Here is a 20,329-nt window from a genome sequence, read left to right as displayed (position 1 = left end):
AAAATGTGATTTCTGCTTGCATGATTTTTCTTTTTGACATGGTAACAAAGTTGGGATTGAGTCTATTTTTTTTTACAGTTTGCCTAATTATATTTTAATTTTGCAAATGTTTGGTAACATTTTCTATGTAAAATGGATAGCTCCTCTCATTTGCCTCTCAAACATATACTTATCTTTATTGCTCATGAAGGAAATGTTCAGTTACTGCTGCTGTTACATTTTTTTATTGCAACAAAATACATTTCTAGACTAACTCCAGAATGTATCCTTTAGCATGAGTTTGCACATTATGTACACTTCCGTGTTATGCTTTTTGCTCTGTCCTAAAAAGAGAGATGTAGCTCTGCTTCCCCAGATTTCTCAGTAATTCATTGGCATCTGGGGAAATAGTCTCTGGTTATTTGTTGGTCCTTCCTCTGTACACAGTGCTGCTGAAATTAGGGTCCCTAAGGGCAAAATAATGATGTAATTATGGAAAAGAGGCAGGAAGGGGTGGGAGTGACATTCTTTTGAGGGAGTGCAATGCATTTCTTTCTCTCTTGTTCTGTTGCTTTGAACGTACTATATATGTAACTAACTCTGGCATGGTGTAAAGTTTGTCAGTAAGCTTGATGTCTTGAGGCAGCTACATATCGAGGACTTTTGAGTTAGATTTGTTCGGCTACATTACTAATGCTGGTAGAAAGAGAAGGTTCAAGAGAGTGCAACACAGAGGGATGGACTGTATTTGTCATACTTTTGCCCCTCTGAATTTAGTTGGAGGAATGTAGTTTTAACTGAGCCAGTTTGGAGCAGTGATCTCATCATTCCCTAATGAAGCAGCAGGGAAGACTGCACACCATGAGAAAAAACAGAACCAGGGAGAAAGACAGAAAAGAGGAGGAGTCCACACTGAGTCTCTTACTAGCCTTTCGGGCAGATTTATAGTCCACTGGAGAATCACTTGTGTATATATGTGCATGTTTGTTGGGCTGGACACACAAGAGAAAAGGAGGGAAGGCTGACAGAGAGAGGAGAATTTCCTTATCTACTCAAGCAACATGTCTCAAGTAAGGCCACTATTTGAGTTCTAACAGATTAATTATCTCATCATGTTGTTGAATTATGGAGTGCTAGAAATCTCAGACGTCTCCTGTCGTCTTATTTTCCTGCTTACCGCTCTTCAGCCAGGTGAGGGAGAAGATGAACAGGTGCAGCGTCCTGAAGTGAGAGAAGAGGACCTGCTTGGAGCAAAGAATAAACTGGGGACAAGCGGGGCGGCGAAGAGCAAGACGTTGGAAGTAATGGAAGAGTGTGGTGAGCGCCTAACACTTCTCATGGCAAAGTGATTAGTCTTGCAGGTGAACGTGTGTGAGGAAACAATCTCTTGCAATCTGCGTCTGGTTAAGATGAAATCACATTTCTAGAGCTAAACAATGGCAGAGACTTTGTGTGAGGGGCGTTTCTTATGATGCAGAAGTTTCCACTCCATATACAGAGAGGCAAATTGAGGGTTCAGATGAAGGGGAGACTCCTGTCAAACAGTGTTCTCCCTCACCCAGTGGGACGAAGTGTGTGTGTGTATTTATACAGAGCATATCCACTGTCTTATATAATCCCTCTTACTGCCTCATTAACAGAGTGAAATATTCATAGATCCTTGTCTGTCACTTTATTCACAGAGAAAATGGGTAAAGCTGCCCCTTCTGTGTTCAGTGGAGTGAGGTCAGGAGCAGAGACCGCTTTCAGCAAGCCCTCAGCTCGACCAATAAGGAAGTAGAAGTCTTTCTCAGCCATCCAGTGGACAGCTGGTTTCAGTCTGAAGTTATGCCATTAGGGTTTATTATGGGTTTTTTTTTTCCTGCTGTACTTCTGCACCTTTCACAGAGGGAAAAACTCTGCTTAAAGCCTCTTTTTCTGTGGATTCATGTTCTTTGTTAAAGGGTGACACGTTTTCTTTTTTTTTTTGCACTCAATTCTCTGTGTGGCTGTGGCACGCTTGTGTTTTTTTTTTTAAACTTCTATTGTGTGTTGAATAACTTTACCCCCACTATTCTATATCCACAGATTTCTATAGTTTGACATTTCTAAATACATATTTTGTGCTAATGTAACTGCTGTGTCTTTCACCCGTAGTTTTAGGGTGCAGGAGTAGAAAACCACAATTTATAACAATGCTGAATACTGTACCAACAACAGTATTTGATTAAATGCAGATACCACACACTGAATGGCAAAACATCAGTGAGCTTTTCTTCATCATGTCAAAATCTAAACATTATACTCTGGTCTGCACAATTGTATGCCTGGACTGTGATGGTCTGTCAAACAACAACAATCTAAAAGTAATTTCTGTAAGATAATCAATAAAAAGCTTGGACACTATTTTGTTTCAGAACCTTCTGTTTTATCCATCATGTGTTACATGCCAAGACTCTGTGTCAGTAAATGTGTATGCTTGGCTGTTTGTAATACAGCAATCTAAAAATACTAAAGAAAACTCAAATTCAAATTTAGTTTTTCATTTTTATTCAAAAAAATCTATTTTCATCAACAAACAGAATGAATAAAACATTTATTAGAACAAATCTACTACAGTAAATGAGGCACAGCCAGGGAAACTCCGGCGATGAAGAGGGGAGTAAAGTATGGAAGAACGCAAAGGAATGAAGCATGGTACAAGGATGGGGAAAATAAAGTGAAGCGGGCAACAACAGACTGAAAATGCTAACCCTGTGTAAGAGAGTTAAACGAAAGTAAACGAACAGGTGGACATTCAAAGTCTCATTTCATGAATTTGTGATGCTGGTCTTGGAGGATCTTGGCGGAGGACTTGGCGTCATAGAACAGCTCGTTTATCTCCTCTACCTGCTCTCTCTCCACACCCTCTTTTCCCTGGACGCGCCCCAGCAGACTGGCGGGGGTCAGCAACTGTACGGCATACCTGAGAGGAAACGGGAAGAGAGAGCCACCCAGTATACACACACTCTCACACACACACACACTACGACTAATTAAGTGACATGATGTGCATCTTTACCTGAGGGTGGTCTTGGTGCCAATCTCTCCCAGGTGACTAAGTGCTTCCTCGCTGGCATTGATCCCCTCAGTCTGAGCGCGGATCTTGATGATCTACAAACCACACCGTCATTAGCAACTACAAATGCACAGACAGAGACATCGTGCATCACACATGCCGATACTGCGCCGGTCACACTCACCTGCTTCATCTCCTGTGGCGTGTACAGCATGGTGCGGATTATCATGACTCTGTCCAGCAAGTCCAAAGGAATCCCATGGGGAGAGCTGATGTCCTCCGTTCCCCTGGTGAACGACAGAGGACAGTTAACAACACAAATCTTGATAGTTTAGTTTTAATGACAGTACAGTTAAGATTGTGTCTTATGTCTCCCCATAAAATACATTTTGGAACTGCTAAACATTCACAGGCTCACCTGATGAGGCAGTTTCCCCTGTTGGAGGCGAACACAACGATGGGGGCGATGGTGCTCTCCAGGGCTCGATGAAGGTAGGTGAAGCACTCGATGTCCAGCATGTGCACCTCGTCCACAAACAACACACCGGGAACGAGCTCGGCGACGCCCATGTCGATGTACCGGTTCACCACCTTGTTGATCTCGGCACGCAGCTTGTCTGGAATGGGAAAGAGGCGAGGAAGACCATGAGTGAACAAGAAAAGTCAACTGAGCCGGCTGGTGATGTCTGGACGAGGTTGTTGTTAAGTTTTTCCAAACCTGTGATCTCTGTCTTCTTGGGCTTCATCAACTGTCCCATCATGGAGAGGATGTCCTGGCCTCCCTGAGAGAAAATAACAAGCAAATATCGAAGAATGGGTGATAACTCTGCAAACTGGCAATATATTTGGTAATATGTGAAATGCACCACTCATTTCACTTTTCTGGGGACTGTACCTGGGGTCTGGCGTTTGCAACATCCAGATCATGCAGTGTGACATCTTGGATGATCTCTTTCTTCTTGTGGACGTCACCTTTGGGCAGCGGCACATACTCCTCTGCCTCCAGGTCAAACTCTGTGGCAAAAGTGTCACAACGACCTTGTCTCTGCAAAGATGCAGGATAAAGAGAGGGTTAATAAAAACTAAAAAAATTAAAAACTACCGACGGCTAAAGAGTAAAGAATAGATGGTTGTCTTATGCTGATCTGGAGTGAAACAAAAGAGGATATGGGAGGAGAGAGAGCAGGTGTATGATTGAACCCAGTGCCAGCCCAATGCAGAAGGGAGGGATGAAAGAGTCAGAGAAGAAGGCTTGTGAGATGGCTGTCAACAGTAACAAATGTGGTGTCCACCCCTCCTCCTTTGGCCTCTGACTAGAGGCGACCTGCATCCCCGGCCCACCTGCGCCGATTAAAGGACCCGTCAACGCAGCCTGTCAACAGGCCACAAGGCCCACTGCTGGAACAGGGGCAACGGGGGAGATGGAGAGATAGAGGGAGCCGGCCCTATGAAGCACTGCAGGAATGAGAGAGGTTCATTCCAGAGTAGAGTACAGTAGAGATGCAACAGAGCTTTCATGCAGGGCTGAGAGAGATGACAGAAAACCACCGTGAAGGACTGGAGAGGACAGGCAAAAAAAACAAAAAAAACAAAACACCTTTGTTCTTATGAGTTAATTCTTCAAGCCTATTGTTACAGCTTTTACTTATGTTTTACAACTATCAATGACATTTCCAGACACAATTCAGTGCATTATAGTATGTACAACTTTTTGCACCATTTAAGTTTATCTGACGGAAGTGAATGTGTGCAGGTTGTGAAGCAGTGAAGTGGGGATATACCTTGACAGCTCCACTGTTGGCTTCAATGTAGATGACGTCTCCCACTTCCACACGCTCCTTCTGAAGACTCTCATAAATACTGGGATCCAACTTAGGAAACAAGATAGAGACTTTTAATAAGATGCTGGCTCTACTCTGATCATCTGCTTCATAGATCCTCTTCACACCTGGCATACATTCTGAGTGACTGCATTGTGTTTTGAGAAAAGAAACGCATAAAATCCAGACATAACTGAACCCAAGCAGCAATGATCTGATTACCAAAACACCTCCAGATGTGGACAGAGACGCACTTGGCCAGATTAATAAAAACACAGCACATCACCAATCCACATGTAACAACTAGATAAACAGAAATAAACTTTTGCACACTGATCCAACCGCAAAGTGCATGAAAACAAAACAGGTGGCAGACAACTCTGACGGTACCAACAATTGATTTCAGGATACTCATTGATGGGGAATGAAGTGAGAAGAGGTGTTTTTCTACCAATTTCCAAGGGCATAAATCATTTTTAGAAGGAAAGAGAGAGATCAGATTCCCATGTGTACTTGGAGATGCATTTGATTTTATGTAAGGTGTAAATATAATCTAGAAATACATATCCAGACACAATCAGGACATGAGACACATGTTCATGGTGCTGTTCAGTTGTGAAGGAGGAAATGTTTTAACAAAATGCCCAGGACCCTGACGTGTTGATTCTTGATAATTAATATAGTTTCCAGGCTGATAAACCAATCCTCTAGTTCAGGAAAAATACATAAAAATACTACTACTAATAATAATGATAACAAAACTTGACTTATATAGCACCTTTCATACATACAATGCAGCTCAAGGTGCTTTACAAGCAGCACTGGGACAGATACAAATGTAAAGACGAGACAGAGAGAGAACATCCGCATTATAACTCCCAATCTGACCTTGAGTTGCTTAGTGCCTTTGCCGGTCTTCAGGCCGATGATGACGTGGCTGATGGTTTTTCCATAGCCACCCATGGGATTCTCCGTCTCACAGGGGGTCAGCTCCGTCACCTCTCCTTCATACACCTCCTTTGTCTCCTTGATACGCAATCCTAAGGGAGGGAGGGGGAGGTGGGGGGGCATACACACACGCATACAGTGCAGAATGAGAACTCAATCGGGCCTTTATATTCTTATATCAACTCAGCCGCCACATCCTTCAGTCTACCTAACGGCACATATTATTACAGAGAGATAACATGTGTGTGTGTACCCGCGTAACGTCTGGGCATCATTCTATGTAACGTGATCACACTGTAATCCTTGTTCCTCTTTCATATGGCCTGTGCCCCGAGTTATGACTAGCACACAGGTGGCTGATCTCGTCTGGTGTGGGTCAGAGAGCGAGGCTTAAGGCAGGGACTGTCTGTCACGGCGCGCTTATCGAGAGGGTGACGACAACCTCAGAATGTAACCCACCCCCACCCTCTCTCTCTCCTCTCTGCATGTTCTCTTCCAGGGGTGGAGCGAAGGTGCTGATGACCACCTTTCTGTCAACCCAAGCTCTATTTCCTTCCCTGCGACAGGTGCCATCAACAGGCGGACAAGCCCCTTCCCCCCTCTCGAGCCTTCCTCCCTTGTCAACGCCGCTCTCACAAATCCCCTCTGCCAGTCCTGCCTTTCAGCTCGGAGGGAAGGGCGTGGAGCGGGGCACCTTGCTCTTCCTGTGTCCCGGGACTCCTCAGTGAGGGGTTGGGTTGAGTATCTTGTGACAGGAGGGTTAGCTTTGATTCATTTCCATTTGACTTTTATATTTGTGTGTTTTTGTGTAAGACAGAGAGAGACAGAGAAAAAGACAGAGAGAAAGAGATAGATGGTTATAGGACAGAGGGGGTTAATGTATCGAAACAACACTCACCGATGGCCCTCCTGAAATTCTCCATCAGTACTTCTGTTTTCTTAATCTCAGATGAGTAGACCTCACTGCCTACCATGGGGCAGAACGGTACTTTGTTGCCCAACTCCTGTGCCATCGCCAAGGCTAGGGCAGTCTGAAGACAGGGGAGGTGAAAGTCAATAAAATTCAAATACTCACAATCTGCAGCAACAGCAGACACACTGAGAGCGTGCTGCTTCCTCACTGCTATTCTGGGTTTCCGTTGTCCGGTAATTACCGTTTTTTTAACTGGGAAAATCTGTTGAAGTCCAACATATTTAAATCTCTCCGGTCATAATGTCGGGTGAAAATAATTCCCTCTAAGCACAGTTATTGGAACATTGTGCTCCTTGTTTTACTGAGACTGAGTTACAACAACAGGTTGAGTTCTACTCCCAGTCTATCTCCCGACGACTAGCTTTGAGTAGCTTTGAGTCTCTTTCAGTCAAGTAATAATAAATATTGCACTACGTGAGTTGATTTAAGTGACATGAGACACAACTGGGGAGGATTTACTAAATTGTTTTTAATGTAGTGTAATGTATTAACCAATCAAGGGCGATGTGTGTGTGCGTCGGGTAGGCCTACGTTGTGGGTCGGGTGAAGGTAAGATGCTTTTGCAGTTTATTTTCATGACTTTTTGTTGGGCTGTGCTTTTTACATATTTACTGTGTTGTTTTTCTTGGTTGTCGGTTCCGTATTTAGCAATTGGCAAATGTGTTATGATGGTTAACGGGACATGCACGTTGCGCATTTGGCATTGCGTAATGGTGAGAGGGACACGTAGTTTTTGGCATTTGGCGTTGCGTGATGGTGAAAGCATATGGCTATTTGGCAACAAAATACATGTCAGGAACGAAGTAAAGTGCAAATGTTCATAGTAGATGATCCTATTTTTCTATTTTGCATGGTAACATTGTGTGTGTGTGTTTGAGAGAGATAGCGTTATGCACGTGCGTCTATTGATGGGACTTATTTTATTTGGAATATAATGTCTAAGCAAAAGTAGCCTACTTTTCAATAAAAAATATTATAAATCTACATGCCTTGATGATGTCATTCTTTATATAGCCCGCCTATCAATTGTTTTTAAGTTCAATAAACACAGATAATATTTGACCGGAATCTCTCCCATTTGTCCGGGACATTGAAATCTTCCAGGACACGTGGACCGGCACCAATTTTTTCTAATGGAAACTCTGCTGCTAATGAATGAACAGTGCACAGTACCTTTCCTGTGCCGGGGGGCCCAGCCAGTAGAACGGCCCTCCCTGCCATCTTCTTTGAGCGGATCAACTCAACAATGATGCCACAAGCCTACAGAGAGAAATAGAAACATGAAGTGCCGCTGATTTCACTGGTTTCAGTTATTGCCATGTAAGGATAAAATGCCAGCAGGACTTGATTCCAGTAGGGGAGGGTGTCAGGACAAAAGTTGGAACAGAACAGGACAGTGGATCAGAGTAGTGGGATGGCCTCCTGAGATGAGCTCTGTGCCACAAATGGACCTCTACTAAGTGCTAATAGCAGACATTGTGAAAATAACAAACAAATACATAATTTTGAATTGTCAGCATTACTTTCATTGGAGAGTACAATGTTCATTGGGCCTTCATTTGGTATGGACCCAGACCTATGACAATCTACCATGCAGATCCTCTCAACATCTTCATCAGATTTTAACAGACTAGCGGCAGGTGTTCACCATATGCAAATTGTAACGTTTATTTGACTACAATCTGTAATGAAGCGGTGCAGACTAGTGATTAGAATTATCTTTTATATGCAGGGGCTTGTTGGAAAATCGTTTAAAATCTGACATGCATTTCAGTTTTTCGCCTTTATGTGGAGTAATAACAATTTGTGATGGGACTTTTTTTCATGCATTAATTGTACATAGAGAGAATTAAAAATGTATTCTCCTTTATTTTAACTTGGTTACATCTATCAAATGAACACACAAGCCACTGCTGGAACTGTTGGAAGTAACATTGTGTAACATTGTCTCATTTAGTCTCTCCTGTCCCATATTCATTACAAGTTCACCTCTGAAGTGAGTGCGAAACAGCGACACCAGTCCGTTCAGGACTAGCCTGCTGGAGCTATTGATTGTATGTACTGCTTACAATGGGCAGATCTTCCTTGCAAAAAGCCTTAGACCTCAAAGTCATTAATTATCCCGTTAATACAAGAGTAACTTCAGTGCAACATGAACATTACCTCTCTAGCAGTCTCCTGTCCGACTAGACCAGATGCTGTTTGCTTAGCATTCCCGGCCTCGTCTAGCCCGAGTCCTTTCACATGACTATGAGATGCGATCCGCTGAGTTTTGGTGGTGCTTTTCACCTCCTCGATCTTCATGGTTGTGTGATGTTTACTAATATATGACCTGAAAACGACGAAGGCACAATAAAGGCAACGAAAATGCCTCCTATGCCTCTTATTGATTCTCACCGCTACAATCGGCGCGGAAACTCAAAACACAGAGAAATGTGTTTCCATGTGGGTTACTAGGGAAATTGGAGGAAGTGGCAGCATGAAGTACCGCCCATTTTAGTCAAGATAACAAAACGATTGGATCTTGTCGTCAAATATAACCAAGTAATTGGCTAAAGCTCGTGTCAGTTATTTCCTTCAGGCAAACCACGCCTCTTCGCGTCTTCATTTCCGTTTGTGTTTCAGTTTATTCGACGTAGTAGAAACCAGTAGAAACTTGTCAATATCTAATTAATAATTTCTAACTGATGTGAAACAAACAAACCAACCAAATGTAGAGTTATTTAATCGTCCAGCCGAGATTTCATAATGTTTTTTTTTAATCAAAGAGCTATTTTGACAAGTGTTTGCTTTCTTCTTCTGTTTTTTTTTTTAACTTGTCTTATTAAAACATTGGTTCCGCTTTATGATGTTGTCTCCGGGATGGAAAGCATTGACACCCAGGAAGAAGAAGTGTCAGCTGGTTTCATGCAAAATCCAAGAGCTTATTTATATCTACTTTAATGGTATTCAGCCCAAAAACTCAAGACAACTTGTCGATTGAGAAGACGTTTATCGGATGTCAGCGAAGTTAAAGTTGGACAGCAAACCGCTAACGTTACCGTTGGAGTTGAGTCCAAGGTCCAGCAAAAACACACACACGCTGGTTAGGGCAAACAAGTGAAATAAATGGCAGACTCAGGTGACAGTCGTACTAAAACGTTGAATTTCAACGTGGGGGTGCTTGGGCATGTCGACAGCGGGAAGACGTCGCTTGCCCGGGCGTTGAGCAGCACCGCCTCCACCGCCGCCTTCGACAAGAACCCGCAGTCCCGGGAGAGAGGCATCACGCTGGACCTCGGCTTCTCCTCCTTCACGGTGGACCTCCCGGACCACCTGCGGGAGAGTGCAGGGCACCGGTACGACAGCCTGCAGTTCACCCTGGTGGACTGTCCGGGACACGCCTCTCTTATTCGCACCATCATTGGGGGTGAGTAACCCTTATTGTCATGCAGTTGTTGGTGAAACAAATTGTGAAAACCTTCCTTGTCAAGCAAGATTGTGTATCAGGTGTCAGGTCAGTCCATGCCAGATGTTATTTACTCTGGTGACAGTGCTTGACGTGCATTATTTAATAGGCAGTAACTACATTTTGGCCATGGGATTATTAACTTGAAGGTCTGAAGACTACAGCCTTGTGCATAAGAGGATGGTGCTTGTACTAAATGCTCACTAGTATCCCACTCAGTAAGAGCATCTTTTGTGCTGTGTTTAAAGATTTGACCTATCCAGCAGAGGGCGCCTTCAATCTGCAAGTAGTTTAGGTAAATGTCTCAACTTGAGAGGATGTTGGGAGGAGAAGTGACTTCAGTGGTGCAGTCCACAGACTTACTTGCTGCCTGTATTACCTGTTTTTTCTTCCTTCATCCCTCTGACACAACTGAACAACCAAGCTGCCACTTTTGTAACCTGTTGGACCTGAAGAGAGGGTTGATATAAGCACATTGTGGTAGGAGTAAAGGTTTTGGTATGAGGGCTTAAGAAAGTAGGATAGAGCCACGCATTCACTCAACGTTGAATGTTGCTGTGTGACTGTGTCTTGTAACCCACATACTAAACGAAGCCTGCGAGCCAGTGGATGGCACATGCTGTAGATTAGGGAGGAAGGAAAGTGTGGGGATTGGGGTATGTATTAAACTTCCCCTCCTGTCCCTAGTGGGGAGAGCACAGGAAAGAGAGAGAGCCAAATAGAAGGAGAGAAAAGAGGGGAGCACAGGAAAGAGAGACTGCCAAAGTCAGGAAAAGAAAAGAGGGAGAGGAAAGACAACCAAGAGAGCTTGAGCTCTAATTTCAGCCCTCTAGCCCTTTTCCCTCTCTCCCCCTCTCTCCCTTTGTACACCCTTCCCTTAATTTCTCCTCTTGTTACTCTGTTATTCTTGGTATTCTTGTTATTTGTCTGTGTCCATTCCTGTTTTTATTGCTATTGTCAACCTCAGAGTCTACATCACCCTCAGGTGGCTGCATAGCTGTTGCAAGTCTCCCTAACCATTATGCAGCATGATTATCTCATAGGTAAACTTATCCTAGACCCAAACACTTACTCAGAGGGGTTTACGTAACATCTCAATTTGTATGGATGCACAAGAAGAAGAATGCAGGAATGGCTTTTACAGCAGATTTCAGTGTCATTCTACTGTAATGACTTTCCTCGCATGTCACTAAAATCTGGCAGCCAGTGATCATATGTCATGTTTTGTGTGCTCTAGGGGCTCAGATCATCGACCTGATGATACTGGTGGTGGATGTGGTGAAGGGGGTGCAGACTCAGACCGCTGAGTGTCTGCTGATAGGAGAGCTGACCTGCCCTCGTATGGTGGTTATCCTGAACAAGATCGACCTGCTGCCACCCAACAAGAGACAGAGCGCCATTGAGAAAATGACCAAGAGACTGCACAAAACGCTGGAGGGCACCAGGTATGCAAATAGACAACAAAAGGCATAAACCTGCATAGGTGTGGAGTAAGTGGGTATGAGATGTGTGAATGGGTAAGGCGACCTCCCCCTGTGGAGTCACACGTGTGCCTCCAGTGGCCCAGGACTGTGAAAAAATGCCCTTTTGATAAAAAAAAAGTGGTTCTAAAATGTTTTTTTGAAATAATTTTAATCATTAGTTTAATATCAAAACATATAGTAATTCCAACATGTGTATTTCTCTGTTGGCCAGATTTAAGGAATGTCCTGTGATTGCTGTGGCAGCGAAGCCTGGGGGTCCGGAGGCCCCCGACACAGAGGAGCCACAGGGAGTGCCAGAGCTAATAGAGGTAAAGTCAGGAAACTCACCGGTGCCCCTCCATTGTCAGTGATGTAGCTCATAGAGGTGGGAAGGGCAAGGATGTTTTTTTTTTTTTGTTAAGATTTATTTTAGGCAGTTTATGCTTTATTGACAGAGATAGTGTGAGAGAAACAGGAAGGTATGGGAGAGAGAGAGGGGAGGACATGCAGCAAATGGCCACGGGCTGGATTCGAACCCGGGTCGCTGCGGGAAGGACTGAGCTTTGTTTGTAGTCAAGTAGAGATGAGATAATAGATAATAGATAAATATAAAGTTGAATACCAAACAGTTTAGCTTCATTCAATCATAGTACTTGGTATGCACCTGAAAATTGGGCAAGCTTACTGGCTGACTGAAAAGCAAGATGGTGTTCATTGCTAATCATGTTACATTTTTTATATGCTAACAGTTAATGATCCAAATTGATCCAGAGAGTACTTTTTAAAGAAATTATACAAGTGTGTACTCATGTCAGGAAAAGTCGTATCAAATGCAGGAAGCAGAGGCCAGAATGAGTACATTTTATGGAAAAGAAAAAGTGGTAGCTTACATCACTCAGTTTACAGAGAATGCTACAGTATTAGGGAGTGAATATTTCTTTCCCTGGGGTGTGAAGAACAGCCGTATGACTTACACATCAGGGGTCCCTCAGACCAGCACGTAAAACACAGGAGACACTGTGTCAGGCAGTGTGTGTGTGTGAAGCCACAGCACAGACAGACTCAACACCAGCTAGATATGGTTCTAATTAGGGGCAGTGCCTCTCTTTTATGTGTGTGCGTACTTGTGCATGTGTGTTTGTGTGCTTCAGAGTCACACATGCCTGCAGTCACCACTGACCTTGCAGTGTTATGACAGCAGTTAACTTTTTGTGTGTGTATACGTGTGCCTTTCTCTCTGCCGTTCTCGTTGTCTGTCTCAGCTGTTGAAGAAACAGACGTACCTCCCTCACAGAGACCCCGAGGGTGACCTCCTGATGGCGGTGGACCATTGCTTCTCCATCCGTGGTCAGGGAACAGTCATGACCGGAACCATCCTGCAGGGGTCGCTGGCCATCAACGACACCGTGGAAATCCCAGCCCTCAAAGTGCGCTCCGATCAATAGACCTGAAATCAGAATCGCTGATATTGATGAGCAAGCGACATCCCCGGCGCTGGAAAGGCTTTTGTAGAATGTTTCGGAAGTTCAGAAGTTGACGGGACGAGGGGAGAAGGAGGGAGGGATGGCAAAGTGGGGCGAGAGGATGTGTCAGTTTATGGCGAAGGAAGGATGAGGAGACTGGGGGTGGATTGGCAGCACAGGAGTTGGGTAATTTAGACCAGATGCAGTCACTCATACTTCCAGCCAGGCTCAGCAGTTTTGTCTGCAATTATCATGTTCACCTCTTGGTGGCAGCAAATGGCTAAATTAACAGTCAGATGTTACAGCGCCTTCATCTGTGTGACTGCTGTTTATTTGTTACAGTATGAGTACAGACACACAACTAAAATCCATTATTTAGAGTATTGAATGCCGTGTACCACAAGCTTAAATAAACAGATAGATAGATAGATAGATAGATAGATAGATAGATAGATAGATAGATGAAATAAAAAAAAAACACAATAGGTTATAAGAGTAAATTTGGATGATTAATTACCATCTTTATCAATACTTGTTGATAAAATGATCAGATTTTTATCCCAAAACATGATTCGCGTTTTTCCAACAAATAGTCCATGCTTCTTAAATGTGATATGTAATAGTTTTTAATTTATTGAGGCTTTTTGTCATTTAGTTGACAATAAAGCCTCAGTAAATGTTATCATGCACAGTTTTTTGAATATTAAGGAAAAAAAGCTATATTTTGACAAACTGGCTCTGTAATCTGTTGAGCAAATAAGTGGTCTAAGGTGCAAGTTGTGCATGTTTAATGAGCTATTTACTCATTTGCCAAAAAACAAACACTTCAAAAGTCCTAAAATGTGCTAAAAATGTGTTCTAAATGTGTTCTAAAAAATAAAAATGTGTTTGTATACTTGTACCTGGTAAAGTTCCATAAAAATAATAATAGAAAGGAAAAAATTGGATTCCTACCCTTAAATATGTTATATAATATTGATGATGTCCTCCAGAAACATCATATCTGATTATTTTTTTTGCTGTAATTGACAGCTCACACTGTCTTCCATGTTGAGAGGTAGTCTTAAATGTTAGATTAATCTGGGACCTGACCACATCATTGAAATTGTATTGTAAAAAGATGGAAAGACGCATGGCTGTCAAATATCAGTGAGAATCATCCAGTATTTCTCATTTTCTGAAAAGATGAGGTGTGGGCTTTTAGCAGTACACTCACAATATACTATACACTTGGGTGATTTTTTGCATTCTATATGTGAATTGTAGAACTTTATGAGTGTAAATTATAGGTGTCAACAGGTCTAGGTGTGCTAATCACCATACCTCTATGCTCTCTGACATCAGGTGACCAAGAAGGTGAAGTCGGTGCAGATGTTTCGGAAGCCAGTGTTGGGGGCCCTGCAGGGGGACCGCGTGGGCGTGTGCGTGACACAATTCGACCCTAAACTGTTGGAGCGGGGTGTGGTGTGCACCCCGGGGTCCCTGCGGACCCTCTATGCCGCTCTCATCTCCGTCAGGAAGATTGGCTACTTCAGGGGCTCTCTCTCCACCCGTGCCAAGTTCCACATCACGGTGGGTCATGAGACAGTCATGGCGAGGGTGACCTTCTTTGGCCTGCCACCTGTGGAAACCCCCCAGCCCCCCTCAGACTCTAACCCACCCCCCTCAGAGCCGCAGCCCGGCCCGCTGGACACGCCCTTCTCCTTCGACAGGGAATACTTCTACCAGGAGGACTATGTCACCGGTCAGGGAGAGGCAAAATCGGGGCCTGACCCGGAACAGTGGGCACTGTTGGAGTTTGAGCGGCCGGTCACGTGTCCTTCACTCTGCCTGGTGATTGGCTCCAAGCTGGATACAGACATCCACGCCAATGCATGCCGCTTGGCCTTCCAAGGGCGTCTGCTAAAGGGCTTTGAAGACAAGGGCTATGCTGAGTCTGGCCTGCCTCGCCTGCGCATCTACAAGACCAAACACAAGGAGGGCCAGGTGGAAAGGGTGAGTGAACTTCTCGGGCTACAGAAATCACCCCGTTAATATTTGTGTTTCCATTGATTGAGTAACTGTACAGTTTACTTTGTCGTTTATTCATCAAAACATATTTTTCTTCACTTTATCTTTTATGCATCTGTTCAAAACTGTCTTTCTCTGGCTGTCAACCCTCTTCCTTGCCCTTGATATTGCCCTTGCTTCTCTGCCCTCTCTGTCACCCTATATTCCCTCTTCTTGCTCTCTTTGTTCTTTTTTGGATGTTTCTCATCGCTGGTGGCACTGGAGCATGCCGCTGAGACTGAGCCCCTATTGTATGTTCAAAAGCAGACACGCACACACAAACAAGCATGCATACACAGCCCTGGCGAGCAGCGTCGGAGGCATGGGTGGGTATGCGTGCCTTAGCGTGCACTGTGACACGGGTGTGTGTGGGTGGCCACCTGACGCCACTGGCTCTGTCTGGCTGTCAGATGCCGGCGCTGTTTGGACACACCTGAGTGCCACAGGAATACCCACATGGCTCTGTACATTAACCTGACCCTTTCCTCACTTCTGTCTCAGCATCTCTTTCTCTCTTTCTCTCCCTCTCTCTCACTTGCTTGCTTTGCTTTTCTCTCTCCTTTAAATTCAATTCAATTCAATTTGCTTTATTGGCATGAAAGTTTACAAACAATGTCACCAAAGCATGAAGGTACAGAGTGTGTGTGTGTTTCTTGTGTGTGACCTTTCTTGCTCTTAGATTGTTGTATGCGCTGCCTTTAATCCCGAGTTTTGATTCATATGTTGATCTATATCTGATCTTAGCTAACTGTGTTGTAACTGTGCTTAGCTAGCTGAGTTTGTTTTTTCATCTATGTCGTTCTCCTAATGTCTGACTGTTCTTTCAGTCGGCCTACAGTTAAGTTTCTCTGTGCACAGTCACCCTCCTGCAGGGTCAGATGCAGGCCAGGGGTCAAGTGTGCCAACAGGTTTTCCTGCTGTTAGCACCTCAGGCTGTTGACAGCTCCAGTCACCGACTCTGGAGTTGAACGGCGCGTGTGAGAGGTCAGACCACGGCCATGTGACGTAGCATTTGTCTTTCACCCAGAATGAGGCAGTCATGTTTCAAGACTTAAGAATTTCCCTTTGTAGGGGACACATAACTGACATTGTTGAGATATGACGGCTTCATCCAGTCACACTTTGTACAGTCTGTGAGACACGTAGAGCAACTGTATCTTTATCAGTGCATCAGTCACACTTGACGGACATTAGGGTCAAATGTTCAAGATTGAATGAGGGTTAGGTAAAAGGGAAAGGAAGAGGTGGCGGTGGGGGGTGAGCTTGAGACAGAGCGGTGCCCTCCCGTTATCAGATCAGCGGCGGGTGAGAGCGGCTTAGTGATGGATGATAAGCGAGAAATACAAACAAATATAGCAAAAATGTGCGGAGGGATGAAAGAGAGAGAGCGCGAGACAGCTAGACGACGAGCCCAGGAGAAGCGGTGTGGTTGATGAGGGTACAGAACAGAGGGTGAGCTCTTCTTCCTCACCCTGCTATGATGACTGAGTGGAGTCATGCCAGCCCACGAGGTCTAGACATCAGAGGAAGGAACTGGGAGATCAAACTGAAACTCACACTGAAATTTGCACAGTTAATGTAATTAGATGTTACGCTTGCATACTGTTTAACGATTATTTGTTCTAATCGTGTTTTCCAGGTTCTGTGCTTTCATTGTATCTTTCATTGGTGCTGCAGCTCATCAGTCTTCTTCTCACTCTCTTCTGCTCAGGTGACTGACGATTACACTGTGATTGGCCGAAACCTGTTCAAGAAAGAGACCAACCTGCAGCTCTTTGTGGGGTTGAAGGTCACACTATCGACAGGCGAGACGGGGATTATCGAGGGCGGGTTTGGACAGAGCGGGAAGTTCAAGATTCGAGTATCAGGTGAGGATTTGATGAAATTGGGATTGATGGCTTTCTCTGGAAAACAACATCTATCTAATGTCTAAAACTACTGATACTGTTCAATGGATGCTGGGCAGCACAAACTTATATATTAGGGGCTTACAGTGATGTTATGTAGTTTGACAAAGGAAACCATAGGCAAGTCTCTCTCTCGATCGCTGCACACACACCCCGAGCACTTTCTCTTTCTCTCCTTGGATTTTGGGGCTCTGTGGACCATTTTCAGGATGTGGTGAGAGTGGTAGGCCTGACATCCCGAGCCACATTCCCAGGATTCCTCTGGGGATTGCCTGTGTTCCGGGGGAAGTCTGCTCTCTGTTTATTTTACCTTCTGTTGCTCCGACCCACGGCTCCACACCGGGAGGGAAGAGAAAACAAAAACATTTAGAGAGAGAGAACCTTACCTACATCCTCTTAACTCACTCACACTCACATACTCCAACACACTAACACACATATCTTCCCGCATGAACATAATACAGACATTCAGTAGAGCTCTTTGAGACTCCACTGGGTATTTGGGAGAAGATGTGTATTCGGTTGCCATCTTGCCCTCGTCCTGTTGCTCCGTGCGTGTTTGGGTTTGCTCTTTCTCTTTTCATTCTTCATCAGTCATTTCCCGTAAGGGCACATGAGCAAAGTAAAGAGAATCAATGAAAATTTTTAAGGGAGAATGACAGTTGCATGAAGCGCAGGCTCTCACTGTGTCAAATCCCTCTCTGTCCCTCCTCCCCGCTGCTTCTGACCCCAAACTCATCCCCACAAACCCCTGAGGGCTAGAAGCCTGGCACCGGACTTTTTTTTTCTTTTTTCTTTTTTCTTTTTTCAAAGCAGAGGCTCAGGCCACAAAAATGATAGAAAATGTATCTTTTTTTTGTCTGTATGCATATGCCTCAGTCCTAATTGTTATCAACCGTACCGTTTGCATGCAGTAGTCAAATGCCTCATACTTATCATTTACTTGACTTTAATTTCGAGACAGTCAGTGATGCCCATTTAACTCCCATTTACCTTTTTAAAGTTAAATTTCAAATTCTACAATTTGGGTCTGTGCAGTGATTTAATTGATTGGATAGATGTAGAATGTTAATTTTGGTTGTATGCAGAGAAGAAGTTAGAAATAACATTGAAGACAAAGATGTAAGAAGGTAATCCTGAAAGTCTGCCATTTTATAAATGTCTGTGCATTTGTGTATCACTTGTATGTGAAGACAAATCATTCAAGTGGGCTTGTGTGCGTGTGTGTGTTTGTGTGTTTGTGTGTGTGTGTGTGTGTGTGTGTGTGTGTTGGAGGGGGTTTCGGCCGTGCTCAGCAGATCATAGATAACAAAAAGAGATTTCTGGCTGCCCTGCAACCATAACAACCCTCACATTGGCATAACCATAACAACTAGAATGCTGGCGCCGTTGTGAGCTGGGTCAGACAGCCAGAGTGTAAAGCAGTGAACCCAGAACATTTCTTACCTCCACGTGTGCAAAACAGCAAGCAAACAAACAAACACTCTGTTTTACACATGCACACACACACACACATATACGCACACACACACGCACGCACGCACACGCACACACATACAGAAAGACAAGGAGGAGATATGCTGCCAGTGCCAGGGAGGAATCTGCAGTGCATGCATGAGGTGAGGAGCGTCTAACAGAAACTCAGAAGAAACCTGTGATGAGTGTGGGACTAAGCAGATGGAGGACACAGGGAGACTGGAGTGTAAATGTCATCAACTATCATCAGCAGTGTCAGGATGATGAGGGCATCAGTTCATCTCGGGGTCGGCACACCATACTGGCTTCAGCGCTGATACCTGCTGCACACATAACTGGGCAGAAAAGAGATCACTATCATGTCTCATATCCACTCACTCTGAGATTATTGCGTCCTGTACTGTACTGTACATGGTGTAGGACTATATACAGTGTGATATAGGTTTATTATATGAGGGCAGTTGTAAAATGAAACCTGTGATCTACTATGTCGATATGGTATTGTGTTTATATGATGTTTCATTATTGTTTTAGTTAAATTATAGATTATATAATAAGTTATTATTGACCTAAATGTTCCCCCTGCTCTCCTTTCTGCAGAGGGCCTCCGCCCGGAAACCAAGCAGTTGTTATCCTCTACCTCTAAGAAGAAAGGAAAAGGCGGAGCCAAAGGTGAACCCGCAAACGAAAACGAGCCCAAAGCCGATTCTCAGCCAGTCGGCATTCACTTGCATTTCAAGCGATATGTCTTTGATCCCCATAAGAAGATGGTTCAGTCCTGACCTTTGCTGTGCAAGCTTCAGAGCTAGACTGTGCCGCAGCGCCAGAGAGGGGGAGAGGGCGGGTTCAGATGTCTTGTGGAGGTGATAGGAAGGCTCGCCTCTGCATCAGGGGTACATTAACTTTCATTGCCTTTTTTTTTTTCTTGTGATGGAGACATCAAACGTACTGAAATGCGATGGTTGTGGAATACCAACATCTGCATGTGAAACAATGACTGTTTCGTCTGCTTTATGTAGGGTTTATCCAGTTTACCCCATCACAAGGATGGAGGCTGCTCTTTTTTCCCTCATACATTTCAGTTATCTACAGAATCAACATTTTGGTTCTTCTTTGTTGATGAACTCTGAATACCAGTTCTTTTGAGTTGTATCAAACTGTAAAAAATAGTGAACCTCTATTGAAATTATTATTCTTCCCTCTATCTGTGTGTCTTTAATTCAGCTGTGCCTTAATTGGCATGATCACATTGGCTAGTGTTGCCAAAATGCCCATAGGTTCCACAAATTTAGCTCAGCTCTCCTTACCCACTCCCTGCCTCTTGCTCCTTCGCAGGGTTTAAAGATAATTTTTTCAGGTGTGGATTCACTAGTTCCTGCTAGTGATTCCAAAATCATTTCTCATTATTTCATGATTTCTCTTTTAAACAAAAAATATTTTCTGGTAATATTGTAGATGCATTTTAGTTGCTCTGAGTTTAATTGAATTCTCAGAAAGGCAAATAAAGCAAACCCTCACTGAAACTCCAGCTCTGACTGTTATTTTCTGTATGATCGCCAAATGAAAATATAATAGCAATGGACAAAATAGTTGTGTCCAAAAACTATACACGCAGAATAAGCTGGATTCAAAAGTGCCTATGTCCATGTTTACACAGTCCTAATAGGAATCACTATCCACAGTAGCCACGCTATATATGTTTAGTACCTGATGTTAGGTGCATGCAATATGTGAGAGATATCAACATATTACATTATTTATTCTGT

The 20,329-nt window shown here is 43.9% G+C and overlaps 2 protein-coding genes across 3 annotated transcripts; one reads left to right on the top strand and one right to left on the bottom strand.

The window, feature by feature from the left end:
* Positions 1-2,530: 2,530 nt before the first annotated feature.
* ruvbl1 (RuvB-like AAA ATPase 1) lies at positions 2,531-9,194 on the bottom strand. Its single transcript, XM_071519016.1, has 11 exons — positions 8,921-9,194; positions 7,931-8,017; positions 6,683-6,815; positions 5,725-5,876; positions 4,798-4,887; positions 3,912-4,061; positions 3,735-3,798; positions 3,435-3,633; positions 3,201-3,303; positions 3,020-3,111; positions 2,531-2,923 (listed from the first exon to the last, which is right to left on the bottom strand). The coding sequence occupies exons 1-11, from the start codon at positions 9,059-9,061 to the stop codon at positions 2,764-2,766; spliced, it is 1,371 nt and encodes a 456-aa protein (XP_071375117.1). The 5' UTR covers positions 9,062-9,194; the 3' UTR covers positions 2,531-2,763.
* eefsec (eukaryotic elongation factor, selenocysteine-tRNA-specific) lies at positions 4,207-20,093 on the top strand. Of its 2 annotated transcripts, XM_071519015.1 has the most exons (8): positions 4,207-4,225; positions 9,873-10,166; positions 11,443-11,650; positions 11,901-11,997; positions 12,931-13,095; positions 14,476-15,126; positions 16,892-17,048; positions 19,164-20,093. In XM_071519015.1, the coding sequence occupies exons 1-8, from the start codon at positions 4,207-4,209 to the stop codon at positions 19,343-19,345; spliced, it is 1,773 nt and encodes a 590-aa protein (XP_071375116.1). In that variant the 3' UTR covers positions 19,346-20,093. The 2 variants fall into 2 exon arrangements, with proteins under 2 accessions (XP_071375116.1, XP_071375115.1); XM_071519014.1 differs by lacking the exon at positions 4,207-4,225 and having other exon boundaries at positions 9,650-10,166.
* Positions 20,094-20,329: the final 236 nt, after the last annotated feature.

The sequence above is a fragment of the Centroberyx affinis genome, unplaced genomic scaffold (genome assembly GCF_046629955.1).
Source record: "Centroberyx affinis isolate AG114_WGS23_722 - 3 ecotype Tasmania unplaced genomic scaffold, CSIRO-AGI_Caff_v1 ptg000649l_1, whole genome shotgun sequence".
Lineage (NCBI taxonomy): Eukaryota > Metazoa > Chordata > Actinopteri > Beryciformes > Berycidae > Centroberyx > Centroberyx affinis.
The sequence above is the reverse complement of the archived record's forward strand: the minus strand, read 5'-3'. Positions and strand labels throughout refer to the sequence as shown.

What these genes read in the sequence shown, in the direction of transcription:
- ruvbl1 (XM_071519016.1), bottom strand. Translation starts at nt 9,061, where the DNA reads ATGAAGATCGAGGAGGTGAAAAGCACCACCAAAACTCAGCGGATCGCA. An exon ending in AGGGGAAACTGCCTCATCAG is followed by an intron (nt 3,304 to 3,434) that starts GTGAGCCTGTGA and finishes GTCGTTCACCAG; the next exon opens with GGGAACGGAGGACATCAGCT. An exon ending in CGCCACAGGAGATGAAGCAG is followed by an intron (nt 3,112 to 3,200) that starts GTGAGTGTGACC and finishes TGTGGTTTGTAG; the next exon opens with ATCATCAAGATCCGCGCTCA.
- eefsec (XM_071519015.1), top strand. An exon ending in TGGAAATCCCAGCCCTCAAA is followed by an intron (nt 13,096 to 14,475) that starts GTGCGCTCCGAT and finishes CTCTGACATCAG; the next exon opens with GTGACCAAGAAGGTGAAGTC. An exon ending in AGGAGGGCCAGGTGGAAAGG is followed by an intron (nt 15,127 to 16,891) that starts GTGAGTGAACTT and finishes TCTTCTGCTCAG; the next exon opens with GTGACTGACGATTACACTGT.